This window comes from Phyllobates terribilis, unplaced genomic scaffold (genome assembly GCF_046119375.1).
Source record: "Phyllobates terribilis strain yellow unplaced genomic scaffold, ASM4611937v1 Scaffold_1__5_contigs__length_1240528914, whole genome shotgun sequence".
NCBI classification, from domain to species: domain Eukaryota; kingdom Metazoa; phylum Chordata; class Amphibia; order Anura; family Dendrobatidae; genus Phyllobates; species Phyllobates terribilis.
The window spans coordinates 392,745,094-392,764,135 of record NW_027362761.1 but is presented as its reverse complement, the minus strand read 5'-3'; the positions used below and the strand labels follow the sequence as shown (position 1 = coordinate 392,764,135).

The following is a 19,042-nucleotide window of genomic DNA, read 5'->3' as shown; positions in this document are numbered from 1 at the left end:
TTTTCTTACTTTAACAGAAAAGTACCAACAATTTTTTCCACGTGTGAAAAAATGCATTAAAAATGCACACACAAATGCGCATATTTTATGCACCGTTTTTCCCTGTCAACGGTCCAGTATTTGAAGAAGACTTTTCTGCGGCAAATACTGAACATGTGCACACACCCCATGGGAGTATTTTGGCACATTTTAGTCCACCATGGACTTTTATGTCTCCAATGTTCTGATTCACTGATAGCAAGCAGAGGTCTTGAAAATAGTAAGGAATTCAAACACAAATATATTAGAAATTTGCAAAACATTTAACAAAACTAGGACTAAGATATATTCACATATAGCTGAAAACAAAATGTAATAATTTGTAATGATATTAAAAGGGTTGCCTCATCTTCTGCAAGAGCACACTGCTCCACTGCTTCCTGCTTTCTGGGAGTGTGATGATGATTGACAATTTGAAGCAGCATCATTGAGCCACTGGCCCGGACTGTGAACTCTTCGATGCTGCAAGCTGGGATAATGACCTAACAGTGTGCCTCAGTGATCCGGCCAGTTTCAGAGCAGTGCTTACAAGCTCCATTGTATAGAGCATGTAAACACTGCACATATTCTGTAATCTAGGAGATCAGCAGTAAATTATACATTTACCTCCCCCATCCTTCTTGAGAGCAGAGAAGATTTTTAATAGCAAGTAAATTGAAAAGTTGCTTTTTTTAGAAGAACATTCTAAAAATTTACTCATTGATGAACATGAAAATAATCCTTTAACCTTTATTTTTTACATATTCATAGATTTAGAATCAATTTAACTTTGACCTGTCTTAAATATTCCTTTTATATGAACTATACACTTTAACAAGAAGATGCTTGAATAAATGGGTCTCTTTGTTGTGTGTTTTTATTAGCCACAATGACAGTACATGTTGGGTATGGACACACAAAAAAACATGCTGATCGCTACAGATTGTGAAACAAAAGGATTGCAAAGGTTACGGTGTAGACCTGTGGTTGGGGCCTCTGGGTCATTCAACAGAAGGTAGGAAACAATGCCTCTATTGCTATGATCTTAGCATTCTAGTTTTCTGGTTAATCATGTAACTCTGGTATCTGGACAAAGGAGAGTGCAAAGGGAAATCTGTCCTCTGATGTTGTGATGGGATTTCTATCTTCTCCATGATGATGTGATGTTCTTCTCCATGACATAGCCTTTCTTTGTTCTGCAAAAACAGGCTTTCCTCCTGAGGGCCTCTGTACAGCCCGGCCAGATCTGCGTGCTAGAGGAAATCACTTATTGATTCTCAGAGTAATAATAGACAGTAACACCTCTTATGATATACTGGTTGACATGGCAACTTTAATATATTATTATGGTCATTGTGTTGGGAATCCCCTGGATCAGATTAAAATACAATTTTAATGAGTCTATTTCTAAGGAGTGAAACGTAATTACCAACCATGGAAGATTAATAGCAGCTCTGCCACAGGACCAGGCAATAAATAACCAAGCCATGTTTCTCAGGGACCCATTCAATGTTAACCACAGCCGTTGTCTCCTCAGTACATTAGCTAATGTATTTATCTTTTTATACAGTGTGAATTGTTTATTTTTTTATTATTATTATTATTCTACAAAACATCTGTAATAACCTTATTAAAAAATAAGTTCCAATTTGATTGGTAAAAAAAATTGGACAGGGGCTAGGAGTGGACTTGGCATAAAATAATAAAAGACCTATTACAAACCTGACCCATACTGGTCTCTGATCACTAACAAAGTATCACACTACAACGCTAAGTATGCGAATATGAAATATATGAAATTTGAATTGCATTACTTCTCTAGAAAATAGAAATAAATGAGAAATCTTAGCGCAGAAATTGGCCAATTCATGTGTACCTGGTAGCCAAGTTAAGGCGTTTCTCATCATACCAGGAACCTAAGAGACAAAAGTCTGCATGTGTATGGGAATGCAAGATCCTGCTATTCCAATTTCATATATTTCATGTTCGCCTACTTAGCGTTGCAGAGTGGTGCTTTGTTTGATAGTTGTATATGGAGGTAGCTGCTCCTAGTAACCACCTGTACACACCTATTTCTTGTTTTGGATGTGACGGTCATTTTTTTTTGTTTCTATGTATATGCTTTGACTGAGCACTCCGCCTCTAGGCCACAGGCTGTTTTAATTGCAGCAGGAACTTACTTTCCCATACACAAGCAGACTTTTGTCTCTTAGAGAGGCATTCACACAGGCAGGTTCCTAGTATGACGAGAAACGTCTTATCATGGCACCAGGTACACATGAATTGGCCAATTTATGCACTAAGATTTCTCATTTATTTCTATTTTCTACAGCAGTAATGCTATTTATATTTCATATATTTCATGTTTGCATACTTAGCGCTGCAGAGTGCTACTTTGTTAGTTATATATGGAGATGGCTGCTCCTAATAAGCACCTGTACACACCTATTTCTTGTTTTGGAAGTACCGGTTAGTTTTTTCTGCGTCTTTGATCACTATGCTGCAGTGATGATCTGATGATGTCCATACCCATCTAACCACTGCAGCCAATCACTGATCCACTGTTGCATTACAAATCATGGCAGTTCACTAGGAATCACACAATTAATATTAAAGGGAACCTATCAGCTGATTCATGCTGCCCAAACTACAAGCAGCAGGAATCAGAGCTTGGCTGCATGGTGGTAGCCAGGTATATTTTTCTTTGTAAACGCTCTGCTGTTTCAGAGAAAATATAGTTTGAAGACAGTATGAACTTTGAAGATCCCGGCGGACTTTTTCAGTGCTGCTTGACGTGATTGACAGCTCTCTACCTATGTACACACGGGAGAAACCTGTCAGTCAACTAGAGTGGAGCAGGTAGACGCTGGCTGGAGGGGGAGGGGGCAGCTCTGGACTAGTCCCCTCTCTCCTTATGGTACCCGGCTGGATCTTTAGACTATATTTTCTCGGAGAAGAATATACCTGGCTGCAATTGTTTAGGCAGGCTCTGATTCATGCTGTCCGTAGTCTGGGCAGCATTCCCTCTAAAAACACTACAAAAAAAAATGCAGCTAAAAACCATAGATGCTACAACATGTTTAGGGTAAATTCACATGTTCAACAAAAATGACAAATTTGTAAATACTGCTGCGGAATGATGGAAAGACAGAGGAGACCACTTGAGCAGTGGCACCAGAACAGCAGAGGAATCATTAAAGAGGTTGTCCACCACTTTTACATTGATAATCTATCCTTAGGATAGGTCATCAATGTCTGACCGACACCCGGCACCCCCCGCCGATAAGATGTTATCGGTGTCATTGGCGGTGGCCCACCGGCCAGAAGTACTCACTTGCCAAGCTGCTCCGTCTACTTGTAGTGGATGCCTCAGGGTACTACACATCCGCCTCCTATACAAATCTGTAAGAGGCAGATGTGCAGTACCCTGCGGCATCCACTACAAGTACACATAACAGATCAGAAAGTGAGTACTACCGGCCAGCGGCGGCTGCCGTCACTGGTGACAGCTGATCGGTGGGGGTGCAGGGTGTCGGATCCCGGCGGATCAGACATTGATAACCTATCCTTAAGGATAGGCAATCAATGTAAAAGTAGTGGAAAACCTCTTTAAGTCCTTTTTTCTTCTCTACGTTAATTTCTACAAATCCAATGAATCTATAAAAGTAAAAAGCTATATTCACCGTCATTAAACAAAATAAGTAAAGAGAAATGTATTGGGTTCTGGATTCTTACCCTTGTTATTAGCTTCCTGTTCACCATGTCTTGCTTCCAGGACATCACATAACGCTTGGGGATAATTGGGTGTCTCCTGGAAAACTCAGACACATGTGAGTGAGCAAGACTGTAGAAAAATGCAGTAGTATTAATTAAACACATGGATCTGATAGTGTGCTTTACACCAATTTTTAGCTGGCAATAAATGGGATCATGTGCTTCATTTGGAAATTTCTTGCCATAGAGGACACACATAAAGAGTGAACATTGCAGCTGTGTGTACAGTCATTTGTAGTCATCATCGCTACATGTATATTTTGCAGCAGAGCACATTAATTCCTATGATTGTAGTGTTTGAGCAATTATTTCATAACAATTGTCCTTTTCAGTTCTTAGCTGATTCAGTTGTCATCATTGCATTTTTGGCCAGCTTTAGAAGCCTTACATTGCTCATATCATCATCATTACTAATCACTCTCATCTCAATGATACATAATATTTTGCCTATTATACAGTACTGTGCAAAATTTAAGGCAAGTGTGGAAAAAATGCTGTGAAGTAAGAATGCTTAAAAAATGTGTTTATTAATTAACAAAGTGCAAAGTGAATGAACAAAAGAGAAATCTAAAATTAATATTTGTTGTGACCACCCTCTGCCTTCAAAACAGCATCAGTTATTCTAGGTAAAGTTGCATACAGTTTTTGAATTTGGCAGGGAGGTTGTTACAAATATCTTGGAGAACTAATTTCAGACCTTATGTGCATATACCGTGCTTCCCCGAAAATTAAGACCTAGCATGATTTTACCGTTTTTTTGGAGTATGCTTGAAATATAAACCCTACTCCAAAAATACACCCTAGTTACAGTCAGGATCAACGTTTGGGAGGAGGAACTGGTAAATTGCACAGGGACCCCACACTTTTAGGGCCCCCAGCATTTCTATTCTGAGGTTAAGACTGCTTAAAGACCTTTGGTGACTTGCTGGTCATGTGACCATGATGTTACCAAAGATCCTTTAACTGCAGGAGTCTAGAAGAACTGAAGAGGAGACAGGCTGGTATGTACCATATGTGCAGTGTGTATACACATATGAGAAATGTGTATGTGTATATACATGTCAATGTACAGTGTGTGCGTGTGATGCAATGATTACATTTGAATAAATGTTGATTTTTTTGTTCAAGAATAAATGTGGATTGTTGCTCATGGAAAAAAATAAGACATTCCCTGAAAATAAGCCCTAACCCATCTTTAGGAGCAAAAAATAATATAAGACCCTGTGTTATTTTCTGAGAAACACAGTAAGCTTGTGCAAATTCCACAGTTTCTCCATGTAATCTCAGATTGACTAATGATGATGAGAACAGGGCTCTGTGGGGGCCAAATCATCACTTCCAGGACTCCTTTTTATTCTTTATACTGAAGATAAGTTCTCAATGACATTTACTGTATGTTTGGGGTTGCCGCCCTGCTGCAGAATAAAATTGGAGCCAATAAGACACCTCCCTGATGGTTTAAAAATAAGTATATGGTTGTATTTCTCAGCATTGAAGACACCATTAATCTTGACCATATCCCCAACTTCATTTGCTGAAATATATCTTCAAACTTGAAAGAAACATCTACCATGCTTCACAGTTGGCCATGTTTCCATGTTGAAGGTATGACTTTTTGGGAACAAATCTTCTATGAAAACAACTTCTGGCCAAAAAGGAGATTTGGTGTAGCTGGGTCACACTGATTACTGCCAGTTCTGAGCTGATGGCACTGCTGAACATCTTCAGATTTTGAAATAAATAAGCATGCTACACTGATTCTCATTGGCCGACCACTATGTCTATGGCCCTCAACGCTGCCCATTTCTTGTTGCTTCTCCAAAAGAGTTTAAACAGAAACCTCAGTTTTCTTTGAAAACTTTGCATGGAAGAGACCTTGCTGATACAGCAGCTACCTGATGTCTTGTAGCTGTGCTCAGTCTTGCTATGGTGTATGACCTGTGCCATGAAACTGTCTTCCACAATATCATCTTTGTAGCAGAGTTTTGCTGTTCCTCACTTAGTTTTAAGCCTTTCACAGCTATTTCTATTTCAGTTAAAGGGAATCTGTCAGTGGGATCAACCCTCCTAAGCCAGCTATATGGGAATGTAGAACACAGAAAGTTGAATAAAATGATACCTTGATATCTGCAATCCGATGTCTTTTTCCAGAGAAATAAACATTTTTCTTATATGTAAATGAGCTGTCCAGGACTATGGGCCAGACACTGATCTCCCTGAGAATCTGCTTCCAGAGATTATTGTAAATAAAAAGGGGGAGATAACAGTGTGAGACATGTAATGACTGACACTTTGCTCTCATAATCAATCACACACAGTTTTGTAGTGAGATAAGAGCCGCCACAGCACAGCAGAAGTGAAAGTTGTCTCATTAAAAACACATTTGTATCTACAGTTGTCCTTTCATAGTGCTTCAGCGTCAATCTTACAGACAGCGAGTGTGGGGGAAGGCCAGTACAGCAGAGCTGACAGCTTTATGGGAAGACAACTACAATGTCCTTGTGTTTGTAATGAGACAAGATTTAACTCTGCTGTACTGTGTTGAATATATAATCAGGCACAGCTCTGCAGAAAAGCTGCCAGCAGCATGAGAGGACAAGTACTGCTGCTAAATTTTGTAATGAGACAAAGTTCACTTCTGCTGTACTGTGCTAGCTTTGATCTCACTGCAGAGCTGTGTGTGATTATAAGAGCAAAATGTCAGTCATTACTTGGTTCACATTGGTAACATCCTGTTTGTATTTAAAATAAGCTCTGGAGGCAGATTCTGATGCAGATCAGTGTCTGGGCCATATATCTTAACAGCTCATTTACATATAAAAAAAACAGGGATTTCTCTGGAATAAGATAGCAGATCGCAAATATAAAGGTATCATTCTATTCAGCTTTCTATGACCTGCATGCCTTTATAGACGGCTTAGGAGGATTGATCCTACTGACAGATTCTCTTTAATGACAGTGATTTAACCTGCATATGAAAATGATGAACAATATCACCTGTTTGGTATTATTGGTTACTCATACACCTGACTATATTCATACAAAATTCCTGACTTTTTGTTTGTGTGCGTAGAAGAAATTGTGCTGTTTTAAATACAAAGGGTGGTCACACCAACTATTGAATGAAATTAGCTTTCACTTTTGTTAATTCATTTTCCATTTTGCTAATTAATAAAAAAATAAACTATTAAAACTTCTATTTTTTAAAGCATTCTTACTTTGCAGCATTTTTCCACACCTATAATAATAATAATAATTTTTATGTATATAGCGCCAACATATTCTGCAGCACTTTATAATTAAGCGGTGACATGTACAGACAATAAATTCAATACAAGGTAAGACAGTTTAAACAGTTACCGTATTTTTGGGACTATAAGACGCACCAGACCATAACACGCACCCCAAATTTTGGGGTGGAATATAGGAAAAAAATATTTTTTATAAGATGGGGGTCCGTCTTATAGTCTGAATAGGTATCTTACCTGGGGGCGGTGGAGCAAGGGTCACAAGAGGCAGGGTCCTTCAGGAAGCCGGTGCTCCAGCAGCGGGGAGTTGCAGAGGTGGTGGTGCAGGATCGCAGAGCCCCCTGTTCCCTCCCTCAGGAACTTGGCGGCTGCAGCAGAAGAGGTGAGATGGCTGAGGCCCGATGCCTGGCTGAGGCCCGGGGTCTGACTGGGTCCGATGTTTGCCCGGGGTGAGGGGGCCAGTGTCGGGCCGGGGCCGGTGTCTACCCGGGGGGCTGGGGCCGGTGTCTGGCTGGGGGACGGGGCCGGTGAGCGGCGTTGCAGAGAGCCGTGCACAGCTTTCCGGTGTGCGCGGCCATCTTCCTGAAGCTGTGATCTAAAGGAAAATGGCCGCCCGAGCTACCAGTCTGTGCATGCGCCGGCTCGAGCAGCAATTTTCCTGTAGATCACAGCTTCAGGAAGATGGCTGCGCACACAGGAAAGCTGCTCACGTCGCTCTGTCACGCCTGCTCACCGGCCCCCAGCCAGACACCGGCCCGCAGCATCTCACCTCTTCTGCTGCTGCTGCCACCGCGTTCCTGAAGGAGGAAGGGAACGGAGAGCCCTGCGATCCCGCTCCACCACCACCGCAACTATCAGGTAAGCTCTACGTTCAGACCATAAGACGCACCCCCCATTTTCCTCCCAAATTTGGGTGAAAAAAAGTGCGTCTTATGGTCTGAAAAATACGGTACATTAGGAGTGAAGGTCCTGCTCGCAAGTTTGCAATCTACAAGGAAATGGGGGGACACAATTGGTGAAATGTGCTTGTTATTTCAGGTCTAGCAATTATAATAAATAGGGATTTTCATATAAAGCTATATGATCCGGTCATCAGCCCATAAGTTTAAGTGCAATTGTCAAGTATCAAGTGCAGTTATCGTGTGCATGGAGGGTGTGGAAACAGAAGAATAGTAGGGAGCAGATTCTGAATAATATTTAGAAGGAGGGAACAGGGGAAAATTAGGTTAGTGAGTTGAGGTGGTAGGCTTGTTTAAAGAGATTGGTTTTCAAAGCGAGCTTGAAGACGTGGGGGTTAGGTATCAGACGGATCGTCGGGGGCAGTGCATTCCAGAGAGCTGGTGCAGCACAAGAGATGTCTTGGAGACGGAGGTGCGAGGTTCGGATTATGGAGGATGTTAGTATTAGGTAATTTGTAGAACGGAGGGCACGTGTAGGGCCAAGGCTGGCTCCAGGTTTTTGTGGGCCCTGGGTGAAAGAATGGGCCCCTTTAACACATTCCACGATTCATGATGCACAGATATGGCAAAGAAATATATATATAGTACAAGGCCTAAGATTTCACTTCTTACATTACATAAGTCATATCTATTGTCAACTCTACAATAGCTCAGAAACCGGTGAATTCTCGTAGCGCACAGTGCAGACCGGACAATATAGTCCTCCATACTGTATTATGGGCACCACTAAGTCCTCCATGCAGTATTATGGGCCCCATATATTGCTCCATACAGAATACTGGACCCCATATAATGCTCCATGCAGAATACTGGTCCCCATAAAATGCTCCATGCAGAATACTGGTCCCAATATAATGCCCCATACAGGATCCTGACCCCCATCTAATGCTCCATACAGGATACTGGTCCCCATATAACGCTCTATACAGGATAATGGCCTCCATATAACGCTCCATACAGAATACTGGCCTCCATATAATGCTCCAGTCAGGCTGTGCCCCCACATAATGCCCCATGCAGGCTGTTTCCCCTCCCCACATAATGCCCCATGCAGGCTGTCCCCCCCCACATAATGCCCCATGCATGATGTCCCCCCCACACATAATGGCCCATGCAAGTTGTTCCCCCCTCACATAATGCCCCATGCAGGATGTCCCCCCCCATATAATTCCCCATGCAGGATGTCTCCCCCCATATAATGCCCCATGCAGAATATCACCCCCATATAATGCCCCATGCAGGATGTCACCCATAATCCCCCATGCCTCCATATATTAATTAACCCCTTCGCGACCTTGGGATTTTCCATTTTTGCATTTTTGTTTTTTGCTCCCCTTGTTCCCAGAGCCATAGCGTTTTTATTTTTTGGTCAATATGGCCATGTGAGGGCTTATTTTTTGCAGGACGAGTTGTACTTTTAAACGCCATTACTAGTTTTACCATATCATGTACTGGAAAACGGGAAAAAAATTCCAAGTGTGGTGAAATTGCAAAAAAAGTGCAATACCACACATGTTTTTCTTTTATTTTTTTTTACCACGTTCACTGAATGCTAAAACTGACCTGCCGTTATTATTCTCCAGGTCATTACGAGTTTGTAGATACCAAACATGTATAGGTTCTTTTTTATTTAAGTGGTGAAAAAAAAATCCCAAGTTTGCTAAAAAAATTTTTTTAAAAATGGCGCAATTTTCCGAGACCCATAGCGTCTCCATTTTTCGGGATCTGGGGCCTGGTGAGAGCTTATTTTTTGCGCGCCGAGCTGACGTTTTTATTAATACCATTTTGGGATAGATCCGATGTTTTGATCGCCCGTTATTGCATTTTATTGCAATGTTGCGGCGACCAAAAAAAACGTAATTCTGGCGTTTAGAATTTTTTTCTCATTACGCCATTTACTGATCGGATTAATTCTTTTTCTATATTGATAGATCGGGCGATTCTGAACGTGGCGATACCAAATATGTGTATGTGGGGTTTATTTTTTATTATTTTATTTTGAATGGGGCAAAAGGGAGGTGATTTAAACTTTTACATTTTTTTTATTTTTTTTATATTTTTAAAAACATTATTTTTTTACTTTTTGCTTGCTTCTATAGTCTCCATAGGAGACTAGAAGCAGCACTTGTCTGATCGCCTCTTCTACATACAGGTGACCAGTAGATCCCCTGTATGCAGCAGAAATGCTCCTGTGCTATGAGCGCCGACCACTAGGTGGCGCTCATAACGATCAGCTCATGACAACCACTGGAGTCTGCTGCAGACCCAGGGTTGTCATGACCACCCATCGGTTACCCGCGATCACGTGACGGGGTCACCGATGGGTGGGGCTAATGCCGCGCTTCAGGCGCGGCGATGTTAAATGCCTCTGTCAGAGATTGACATCGGCATTCAACATGTTAACAGCCGCGGGTGGATCGCGATTCCACCCGCGGCTGTGGCGGGCACATGTCAGCTGATTCTTACAGCTGATATGTGCCCGGTTCAGTGCGGGCTCAGCGCCGGAGCCCTCACTGAACCGGGGGTGATGGCCTGGGGCGTACTAATACGCCCTGGGCCAGTAAGGGGTTAAAAAATTTTTTAAAAAAAATCAAATACTCACCTCATGTCTCCTCACCTGCTGCCGCTGCTCCGGGCCGTGTAGGGCGATAGACTGAGATGAGGAAGGAGATATAACACGATGCAGAACTATGGAGAGCTTTGTGGGTGAGAGCAATGAGTTTATATTGGACCCTGTAGCGAATGGGTAACCAGTGTAATGACTGGCACAAGTTGGAGGCATTGGTAAAGTGGCTGGACAGAAAAACAACCCTGGCTGCCACACTCAGGACAGATTGGAGAGGAGAAAGTTTGGTTAGAGGCAGACCGATCAGAAGAGAGTTGCAGTAGTCCAGACGAGAGTGAATAAGAGCGACAGTAAGAATTTTAGCAGTTTAAAAGGTGAGAAAAGGTCGGATTCTGGAGATGTTTTTAACATGCAAGTGAAAAGAGCGAGTGAGTGATCGGATATAGGGAACAAAGGAAATTTTAGTGTCGAATATGACCCCAAGGCAGCGGGCGTGCTGCTTGGGAGTTATGGTTGAACTCTCCAAGGTAATTTCAATGTCAGGTACAGTTAGGTTAGTAGAGGGGAAAAATACAAGAAGTTCAGTTTTGGAGAGATTCAGTTTAAGATTGAGGGAGGACATGATGTTAGAGACAGCAGTCAGACAATCCTTGGTATTTTGTATTAGGGTAGGGGTGATGTCAGTGGAAGAAATGTATAATTGGGGGTCGTCAGCATAGAGATGATACTGAAAGCCAAATCTGATTGTTTGTCCAATAGGGGCTGTGTGAGAGAAGAGGAGGGGGCCTAGGACTAAGCCCTGTGGAACCCCGATAGTAAGGGGACAAGGAGAGGAAGAGGAGTCGGCAAAAGATACAGTGAAGGAGCGGTCAGAGGGGTAGGAGGAGAACCAGGAGAGAACGGTGTCCTTGAGGCCTATAGAGCGGAGCATAGTGAGGAGGAGATGGTGATCCACAGGTCAAATGTAGCAGAGAGATCCAGGAGAATCAGCAGGGAGCAGTGACCGTTGGATTTAGCTGTTAGTAGATCATTAGACACTTTAGTGAGGGCAATTTCAGTGGAGTGTAAAGAGCGGAAACCAGATTGTAGAGGGTCGAGAAGAGAGTTATTTGAGAGATAGCGGATTAGACGGGAGTGGAACAAGCGTTTCAGGAGTTTAGAGATGAATGGCAGATTAGAGACAGGTCTGTAGTTAGAAGTGCATTTCTGATTGAGAGATTTTTTTTATGTAAAGGGGTAAAAATGGCGTGTTTAAATGAGGAGGGTAAGATACTTGAAGAAAGAGAGAGGTTAAATATTTTAGTTATGTGAGTGGTGACCATCAGTGAGAGAGACTGCAGGAGATGTGAAGGAATGGGGTCAATGTTGTAGGCCGAGAAGAAGCGAGGAGCTGGGTAACTTCATCTTCTGTAACAGGCTCAAGGATGGCAAGTGAGCTTAAAGTGCAGCAGGGAAGGGGATCCAGGCATTGAGGAGATTGGACCGAAAAGTCCTGATTGATGTGGTTGATTTTTTTCTAGGAAATAAGTAGCCAGATCCTCACCGCTGAGGTTGGTGATGGAGGCCTGTGCTTTAGGGCTCAGGAGGGAGTGTAAGGTTTTAAAATGTCATTTTGGATTGTTAGCTAGTGAAGTGATGAGGGTGGTGAACTAGGATTGCCTGCCTAAAACTTTGCACAGTACTGTATGTATCAGTAGAAATACTGTAGTATAAACTGTAATCTCAGATGGTTATTCTCAGCATCTCATGTATTAAATAAATTATCCAATCAGAAAGAATTAGGAGGGGACCACATTGCGAAATGTCGCATCACAGCAGTTCTCAGATAAGTCACGCAACCAAAAACTCCTGTACAACTCGTCTGTGACTTGCTTTCACGTGAATATTTTTTGAGCTGTGATCTTGTTGTAAATAAAAAAAAAACAAGTTACAGTTGCATGCCACTTGCATTGAAGTCTATGGCAAGTAAGTCACGTGCTATTTGCGGAAAGTGACAAAAAATCTGACACATTTGAAAACATTTTCAGGTCGTAGTACAACACCAATGGAAATCATTAGATATGATGTGACAATGTAAAACTGTGATCTTAAAGAGAATCTGTCACCAGGTTTTTGCTACCTCATATGAGAGCAGCATGATGTAGGAAAAGAGACCCTGATTACAATGATGTATCACTTAGATTACTTGGTGCAGCAGTTGTGACACAATTAGAGTTCTTAGATGTAGCATGTAGCAAAGCTAAGAAAGCTGACCCCGCCCACCCCAGCGTTCTGTGTACATTGTCTATTTACAATGAGCTGCTTATCAGAGGAAGGGGTGTGGTCAGACCAGAGATCACATGAGCTGTAGTCCAGGTAGTGATAATCTACTGGTGTTAATTCATTCATTGCATTGAAACAACAGCACACAATCTACTAAGCGACACATCCCTGAAACCTGTGTCTCAGCCACTACCTCATGCTGTCCTCAGATTATATAGCAAAAACTCGCTGACAGATTCCCTTTAATGTTGCACGAGGCATGTTGCAGTGTAGCCCTGGTCTAATTGCTAACCATTTTAGAGCACTATACAGTACAGACCAAAAGTTTGGACACACCTTCTCATTTAAAATTTTTTCCGTATTTTCATGACTTTGAAAATTGTACATTCACACTGAAGGCATCAAAACTATGAACTAACACATGTGGAATTATATACTTAACAAAAAAGTGTGAAACAACTGAAAGTATGTCTTATATTCTAGGTTCTTCAAAGTAGCCACCTTTTGCTTTGATGACTGCTTTTCACACTCTTGGCATTCTCTTGATGAGCTTCAAGAGGTAGTCACCGGAAATGGTCTTCCAACAATCTTGAAGGAGTTCCCAGAGATGCTTAGCACTTGTTGGCCCTTTTCCCTTCACTCTGCGGTCCAGCTCACCCCAAACCATCTCGATTGGGTTCAGGTCTGGTGATTGTGGAGGCCAGGTCATCTGGCGTAGCACCCCATCACTCTCCTTCTTGGTCAAATAGCCCTTACACAGCCTGGAGGTGTGTTTGGGGTCATTGTCCTGTTGAAAAATAAACGATGGTCCAACTAAACGCAAACCGGATAGAATAGCATACCGCTGCAAGATGCTGTGGTAGCCATGCTGGTTCAGTTAGCCTTCAATTTTGAATAAATTCCCAACAGTGTCACCAGAAAAGCACCATCACACCTCCTCCTCCATGTTTCACTGTGGGAACCAGGCATGTAGAGTCCATCCGTTCACCTTTTCTGTGTCGCACAAAGACACAGTGGTTGGAACCAAAGATCTCAAATTTGGACTCATCAGACCAAAGCACAGATTTCCACTGGTCTAATGTCCATTCCTTGTGTTCTTTAGCCCAAACAAGTCTCTTCTGCTTGTTTCCTGTCCTTAGCAGTGGTTTCCTAGCAGCTATTTTACCATGAAGGCAGGCTGCACAAAGTCTCCTCTTAACAGTTGTTGAAGAGATGTGTCTGCTGCTAGAACTCTGTGTGGCATTGACCTGGTCTCTAATCTGAGCTGGTGTTAACCTGCGATTTCTGAGGCTGGTGACTCGGATAAACTTATCCTCAGAAGCAGAGGTGACTCTTGGTCTTCCTTTCCTGGGGCGGTCCTCATGTGAGCCAGTTTCTTTGTAGCGCTTGATGGTTTTAGCAACTGCACTTAGGGACACTTTCAAAGTTTGCCCAATTTTTCGCACTGACTGACCTTCATTTCTTAAAGTCATGATGGCCACTCGTTTTTCTTTACTTAGCTGCTTTTTTCTTGCCATAATACTAATTCTAACAGTCTATTCAGTAGGACTATCAGCTGTGTATCCACCAGACTTCTGCACAACACAACTGAGGGTCCCAACCCCATTTATAAGGCAATAAATCCCACTTATTAAACCTGACAGGGCACACCTGTGAAGTGAAAACCATTTCCGGTGACTACCTCTTGAAGCTCATCAAGAGAATGCCAAGAATGTGCAAAGCAGTCATCAAAGCAAAAGGTGGCTACTTTGAAGAACCTAGAATATAAGACATATTTTCAGTTGTTTCACACTTTTTTGTTAAGTATATAATTCCACATGTGTTAATTCATAGTTATGATGCCTTCAGTGTGAATGCACGATTTTCATAGTCATGAAAATACAGAAAAATCTTTAAATGAGAAGGTGTGTCCAAACTTTTGGTTTGTACTGTATAATAACAAAATAAGTTATATTAACTGATACTCTAACACTCAGGTTTTGAAGCTTCCAGATCTTCCACCAATCTCCAGTTTCGGCTGCGGGACGGGCATCCTGACTCACAGACATGTGACTGCTGCAGGCAATCACTGGCTATGGTGGGTCACTGCTGAAAGCATCACTAATTGATATAAATTACGGTATATAAATATAGGACAAGGCCAGCTATCCACGAGAATTAAATTAATGCACAGGTGCACACATGCCATGCACAATATACAAACCATATACTAATAAATGCATTAGCTCACCAAACTCAACTGATGCATAAATTCCATTATTGCGACACACGTAAAATAAGAGGTATTACAAATATACAAGCCATCCAACTGACGCGCCCCCTGGGCCATGTTCAAGGGATACCCGGAGCCGGATCTGTATGGGGGTAGTAGTCCTTGTGGCGGTGACCCGGTCCGTGCCCAGGGTGTCAAACTAAGTGGCAGTCTATGACAATAGATGTTAACTTGGATGTCGACTACGCCACCCGTTGAGTGCGGCTTTGAAGCCGCCGCTGCAGAGCAGTCCGCTGAGGCCGGTGGTATATGTGCAGCAGTGATGGTATAACCCCCAACGGGAGGGGTATGGCCTCAGGGCAGCAGGTGTGGATGATGGGGGTTGTGATGATGCAGGAAGGAGAGGCAGAGTCAGGAGATGCAGTTTCAGGGTTTTTACTCACTGATGTTGCTTTAGTCACTCTGGCCTTGAGTGACCACCCGAGCCGTGCTGCGTCCACCAGGTCCTGGACTCGGCTAACCCCCAGGCAGTCCGGAGCATGGTCCTGAGCTTCCCTGTCTCTCTCTCTTCCTCCTGGCCGTTCCCACCAGGGATCCACCTTTGGCCGGCTCCCTCGGGTCTCTTGGTGGTCAAACCTCCTCTGGGTTCCCTGACCCTATGCTTGGTGTGCCTTTCTGGTGGATTTGGTGAGGGTCGTGGCAAATCTTGACCACGACCTCCGGTTCCTGGCTGAGGATTAGTGGCCTCCACCAGTTCGAGTTCCGGTACCCGTGTCCGCCAACCCTTCACCCTTTCTGGTCTGTTTCTGGGTTCTTGGGGTTCCCTCTGTCTTTCTCTCTGGGTCCTTCTTACTCCTCTCTCTCTGCAGGCCTTGCTCTGGAGCTGGGCCCAGCCGGAGCCACAGCTCCCTGTCAGCCCTCCTGGCTGAGCTCCCCTCCTCTTCTCCTCCTGCCTGAACTGAACCCTGATCTAAGATGGTGCCCACCTTATATACTCCCTCTATGTGTGAGCCCAGGTGACCAGCACCCAATGAGCTCCTAGCTTTACCCAGAGTACTCCCCCTATCTGCCCCTACACTACTGGGATGTTCCACCCCCCTCCCACTCCAGCCAGGGACAGACGCTGTCGTACCTGCACATTTATCTGGTGGGAGTACCGTAGTTCTGTCCCCCGGAAATGGGATGTATGTAGTGCATGCAGCCTACTGAGCTCAGTCCCACACTCCATCCTTACCCGGGAGTGGAATACCACACCTCTGGGTTGAGGTGCAATACCCCTGTAGCAGCCGAGCCCTCGGGGTGCTATACAACCACGAAAAGCTGACCTCTGGGATCCTATCTCTTCCTCAGTACATGTGAAGCCTTTGTGCAAAGAGAGATGTGAGTCTGGAGGGTAGGGTTTATACATGAGCTACACTTTGTTGAGTTAGGATGACTTATACATTTTTTGATCAAAAACTGTTAACAAACTATCTCACATTTTTCTGCATCAGTAGTGGGATTCATGTGCTCATTGATTGCAGTGTACTGATGCATTTTCTTAGCATATAAGCAAACTGAAATATAGACGTCTCCAGGGAACCAGGAAGAGTTGGAACTGAAGCAGCAGAAAATCAATAAGGAGACGATGCTTTCCTATGTTATTTTAAAATTAAGTGTTTTCACCTTATTTTTACTGGCTGGAAAACACCTTTAAAATTAAAATTGAGTACAAACATATTTCAACAATTCCAAAAAAATCAGAACAGATTAATTTGACGTAACACTTATAATGAATAATTGCCTGATGTTTGATTATATATTGGTGTTCATCTATGTGAAATATACATTAATTTACTTTGTCCTAAAAAAAAAAAGGATTTCCAATTAATTCATTAGAAAACAAAATAAAAAAATATACAGAAAAGAATAGAAAAGGACAATAATGCAAGTCTTGCCTTTACCCTTTTATGTTGGTGATGGTTGATACAGAGACCATGGTGCCAGGATTCTGCTTGTATTCACTTGCTTCCTTTAAGCCACTAGGGTCTTGTGTTGGTTGCTTCTCATGGCTGATTACAATGCTTTTATTTGGATTTCTATATTTTTGACTGTTTACACTATCACATGGGCTGCAAACCTCTGACATTGCCTGAATGGTATGCTAAGTGGTGGTGGCCCTCTCTCTTGTTACAGTATGATACTTTGCAGCAGTCTGACGCTTCGCTGAGAATTACAATAAGTTCTACATACTGTAACTGCCCCCTTTACTTTGTCTTTGAAGCTGCTTCCTTCTGCTTATACCTTCGGTCTCGCTCCCTTTCTTCTCTTATCCTTCCTCTACTTAGTTACCGTTGTTGTGATAAACACGATTGTGTTGTGTGCGCATGTGTTCACCTGCATGGCGAGGCCCGTGTGTTTCAGAGGTGTAGTATTTCCACTCTTTCATCCGCACTCCAGCTCTTGGTGACTTTTATATACAGAGATGGCAAAATTATTTTGCATTAATAATCACTGTGATTAAAAAGGAATCTGTCTCCACGTTTTCTTAAAGGGGACCTGTCTCTAGGATTTTCACACATAAAGTATGGCCACCACCATTAGGGCATTTTACAGCATGCTGGAATGCAGTAAAAAAAGTCCCCATTCCAGTCTGCAAAAAAAGAGTTTTTATTATATTCATAGATGGGGGGCGGTCCTCTCTTCTTGCGATGGCCGTCCTTCTTCCCTGCTCCATGTGGATGATGTGTCCTACCTCATCCACACTGTGTCCTCATTGCGGTCCTGCACTTCTCCTGCTCTGCCGAGGGCAGAGCAAAGTACTGTAGTGCACATATGACGGCTTTACTTCTGGGTCACCAGTGCTCTTTGACATTCCCCGGAGCAGGAACGCGATGGGGACACTGTATGGATGACGTAGGACGCATCATCCACATGAAGCAAGAAGGAGGACGGTGATCGTAAGTAGCGAGGAGGTGCCGGATCAAGACCAGAGACGCCCATCGGACTGGACCGCACCGTGTGAGTGTGAGTATAATAAAAGCTTTTTTTGGGGATCTGCAGACTAGAATGGGGATTTTTTTTACAGCATTCTAGTGTGCTGTAAAAAAGGCCTTAATGGTGGTGGCCGTACTTTATACGGGAAAAAGCTGGTGACAGGTTTCCTTTAATATAAAATAAACCACCACCTTTATCTGCTCTATTACCGCAGTCCACTGATATAATGCTGATATGCCGGCGCTGACTTCCCTTCCGGTTAATAGGCGCCGGTGCAATATTTGATTTTGCTATGTCATTAGTAGGGCAGAGAAAAGTGCACCTGCACAGGCTTATGCTGTAATTGCACAGGCGCAACATCCAAAGCGATCTGTGGATGACACATCAATTCAAGCCAGGAAAACAGGAGCTGCAGGGATTGAGGAGGCACTGAGAAAATAAAAATGGCGCCCATCAGGCCGGACCATATGTCAGGAGTATAAAAAGTATTTTTTTGGCATCTATAGAGGGAGCTGCGTGCTTAGATACAGATCAATGGACTGCGGAATTAGAGCAGTTAATGGTGGTGGCTTTTATATTTGGAAACCATGTGACAGGTTCCCTTTATTGCAGCTATTTTATCAAAATGCACTGGGACAGCTGCAGATCTGTGGACTGAATAATGAGTAGCGTTATATGGAAAAGTGATACTTATGGTTTTAGCTAATAAAGGTTATTCTTTGTATAAAAAAAGTTCTGCAATATTCCAATACTTCAATTTCACATGGTTTAAAGGATCTCTGCTTGCAGTTCTTTAATAGAAAAACTTCAAGCCATGTGGATTCTGTACCTGAAATCTGCAAAAAAATCATTCTTTTTCCAATGATTTGTGGGCAATACTTATTTATTAATTTATTCTCATTGCTTGTATATTGCCAATTTATTCCACAATGCCATGTGGATTACGTAACCATTGTGCTCCTGTACACAATGGTGTTTACACTGTAATTTCCCTGTCTGAGATACACACAAGGGCAAAACGTATTAA

At 42.8% G+C, this 19,042-nt stretch overlaps 1 protein-coding gene across 2 annotated transcripts; it reads right to left on the bottom strand.

Moving 5' to 3' along the window:
- Positions 1–877: 877 nt before the first annotated feature.
- On the bottom strand, positions 878–17,473 carry SPMIP10 (sperm microtubule inner protein 10). 2 transcript variants are annotated; one of them, XM_073654902.1, is made up of 3 exons: positions 16,983–17,473; positions 3,754–3,829; positions 878–1,271 (listed from the first exon to the last, which is right to left on the bottom strand). In XM_073654902.1, the coding sequence occupies exons 1-3, from the start codon at positions 17,165–17,167 to the stop codon at positions 1,056–1,058; spliced, it is 477 nt and encodes a 158-aa protein (XP_073511003.1). In that variant the 5' UTR covers positions 17,168–17,473; the 3' UTR covers positions 878–1,055. The 2 variants fall into 2 exon arrangements, with proteins under 2 accessions (XP_073511003.1, XP_073510995.1); XM_073654894.1 differs by having other exon boundaries at positions 3,754–3,862; positions 16,983–17,459.
- Between the last annotated feature and the right edge of the window lie 1,569 nt (positions 17,474–19,042).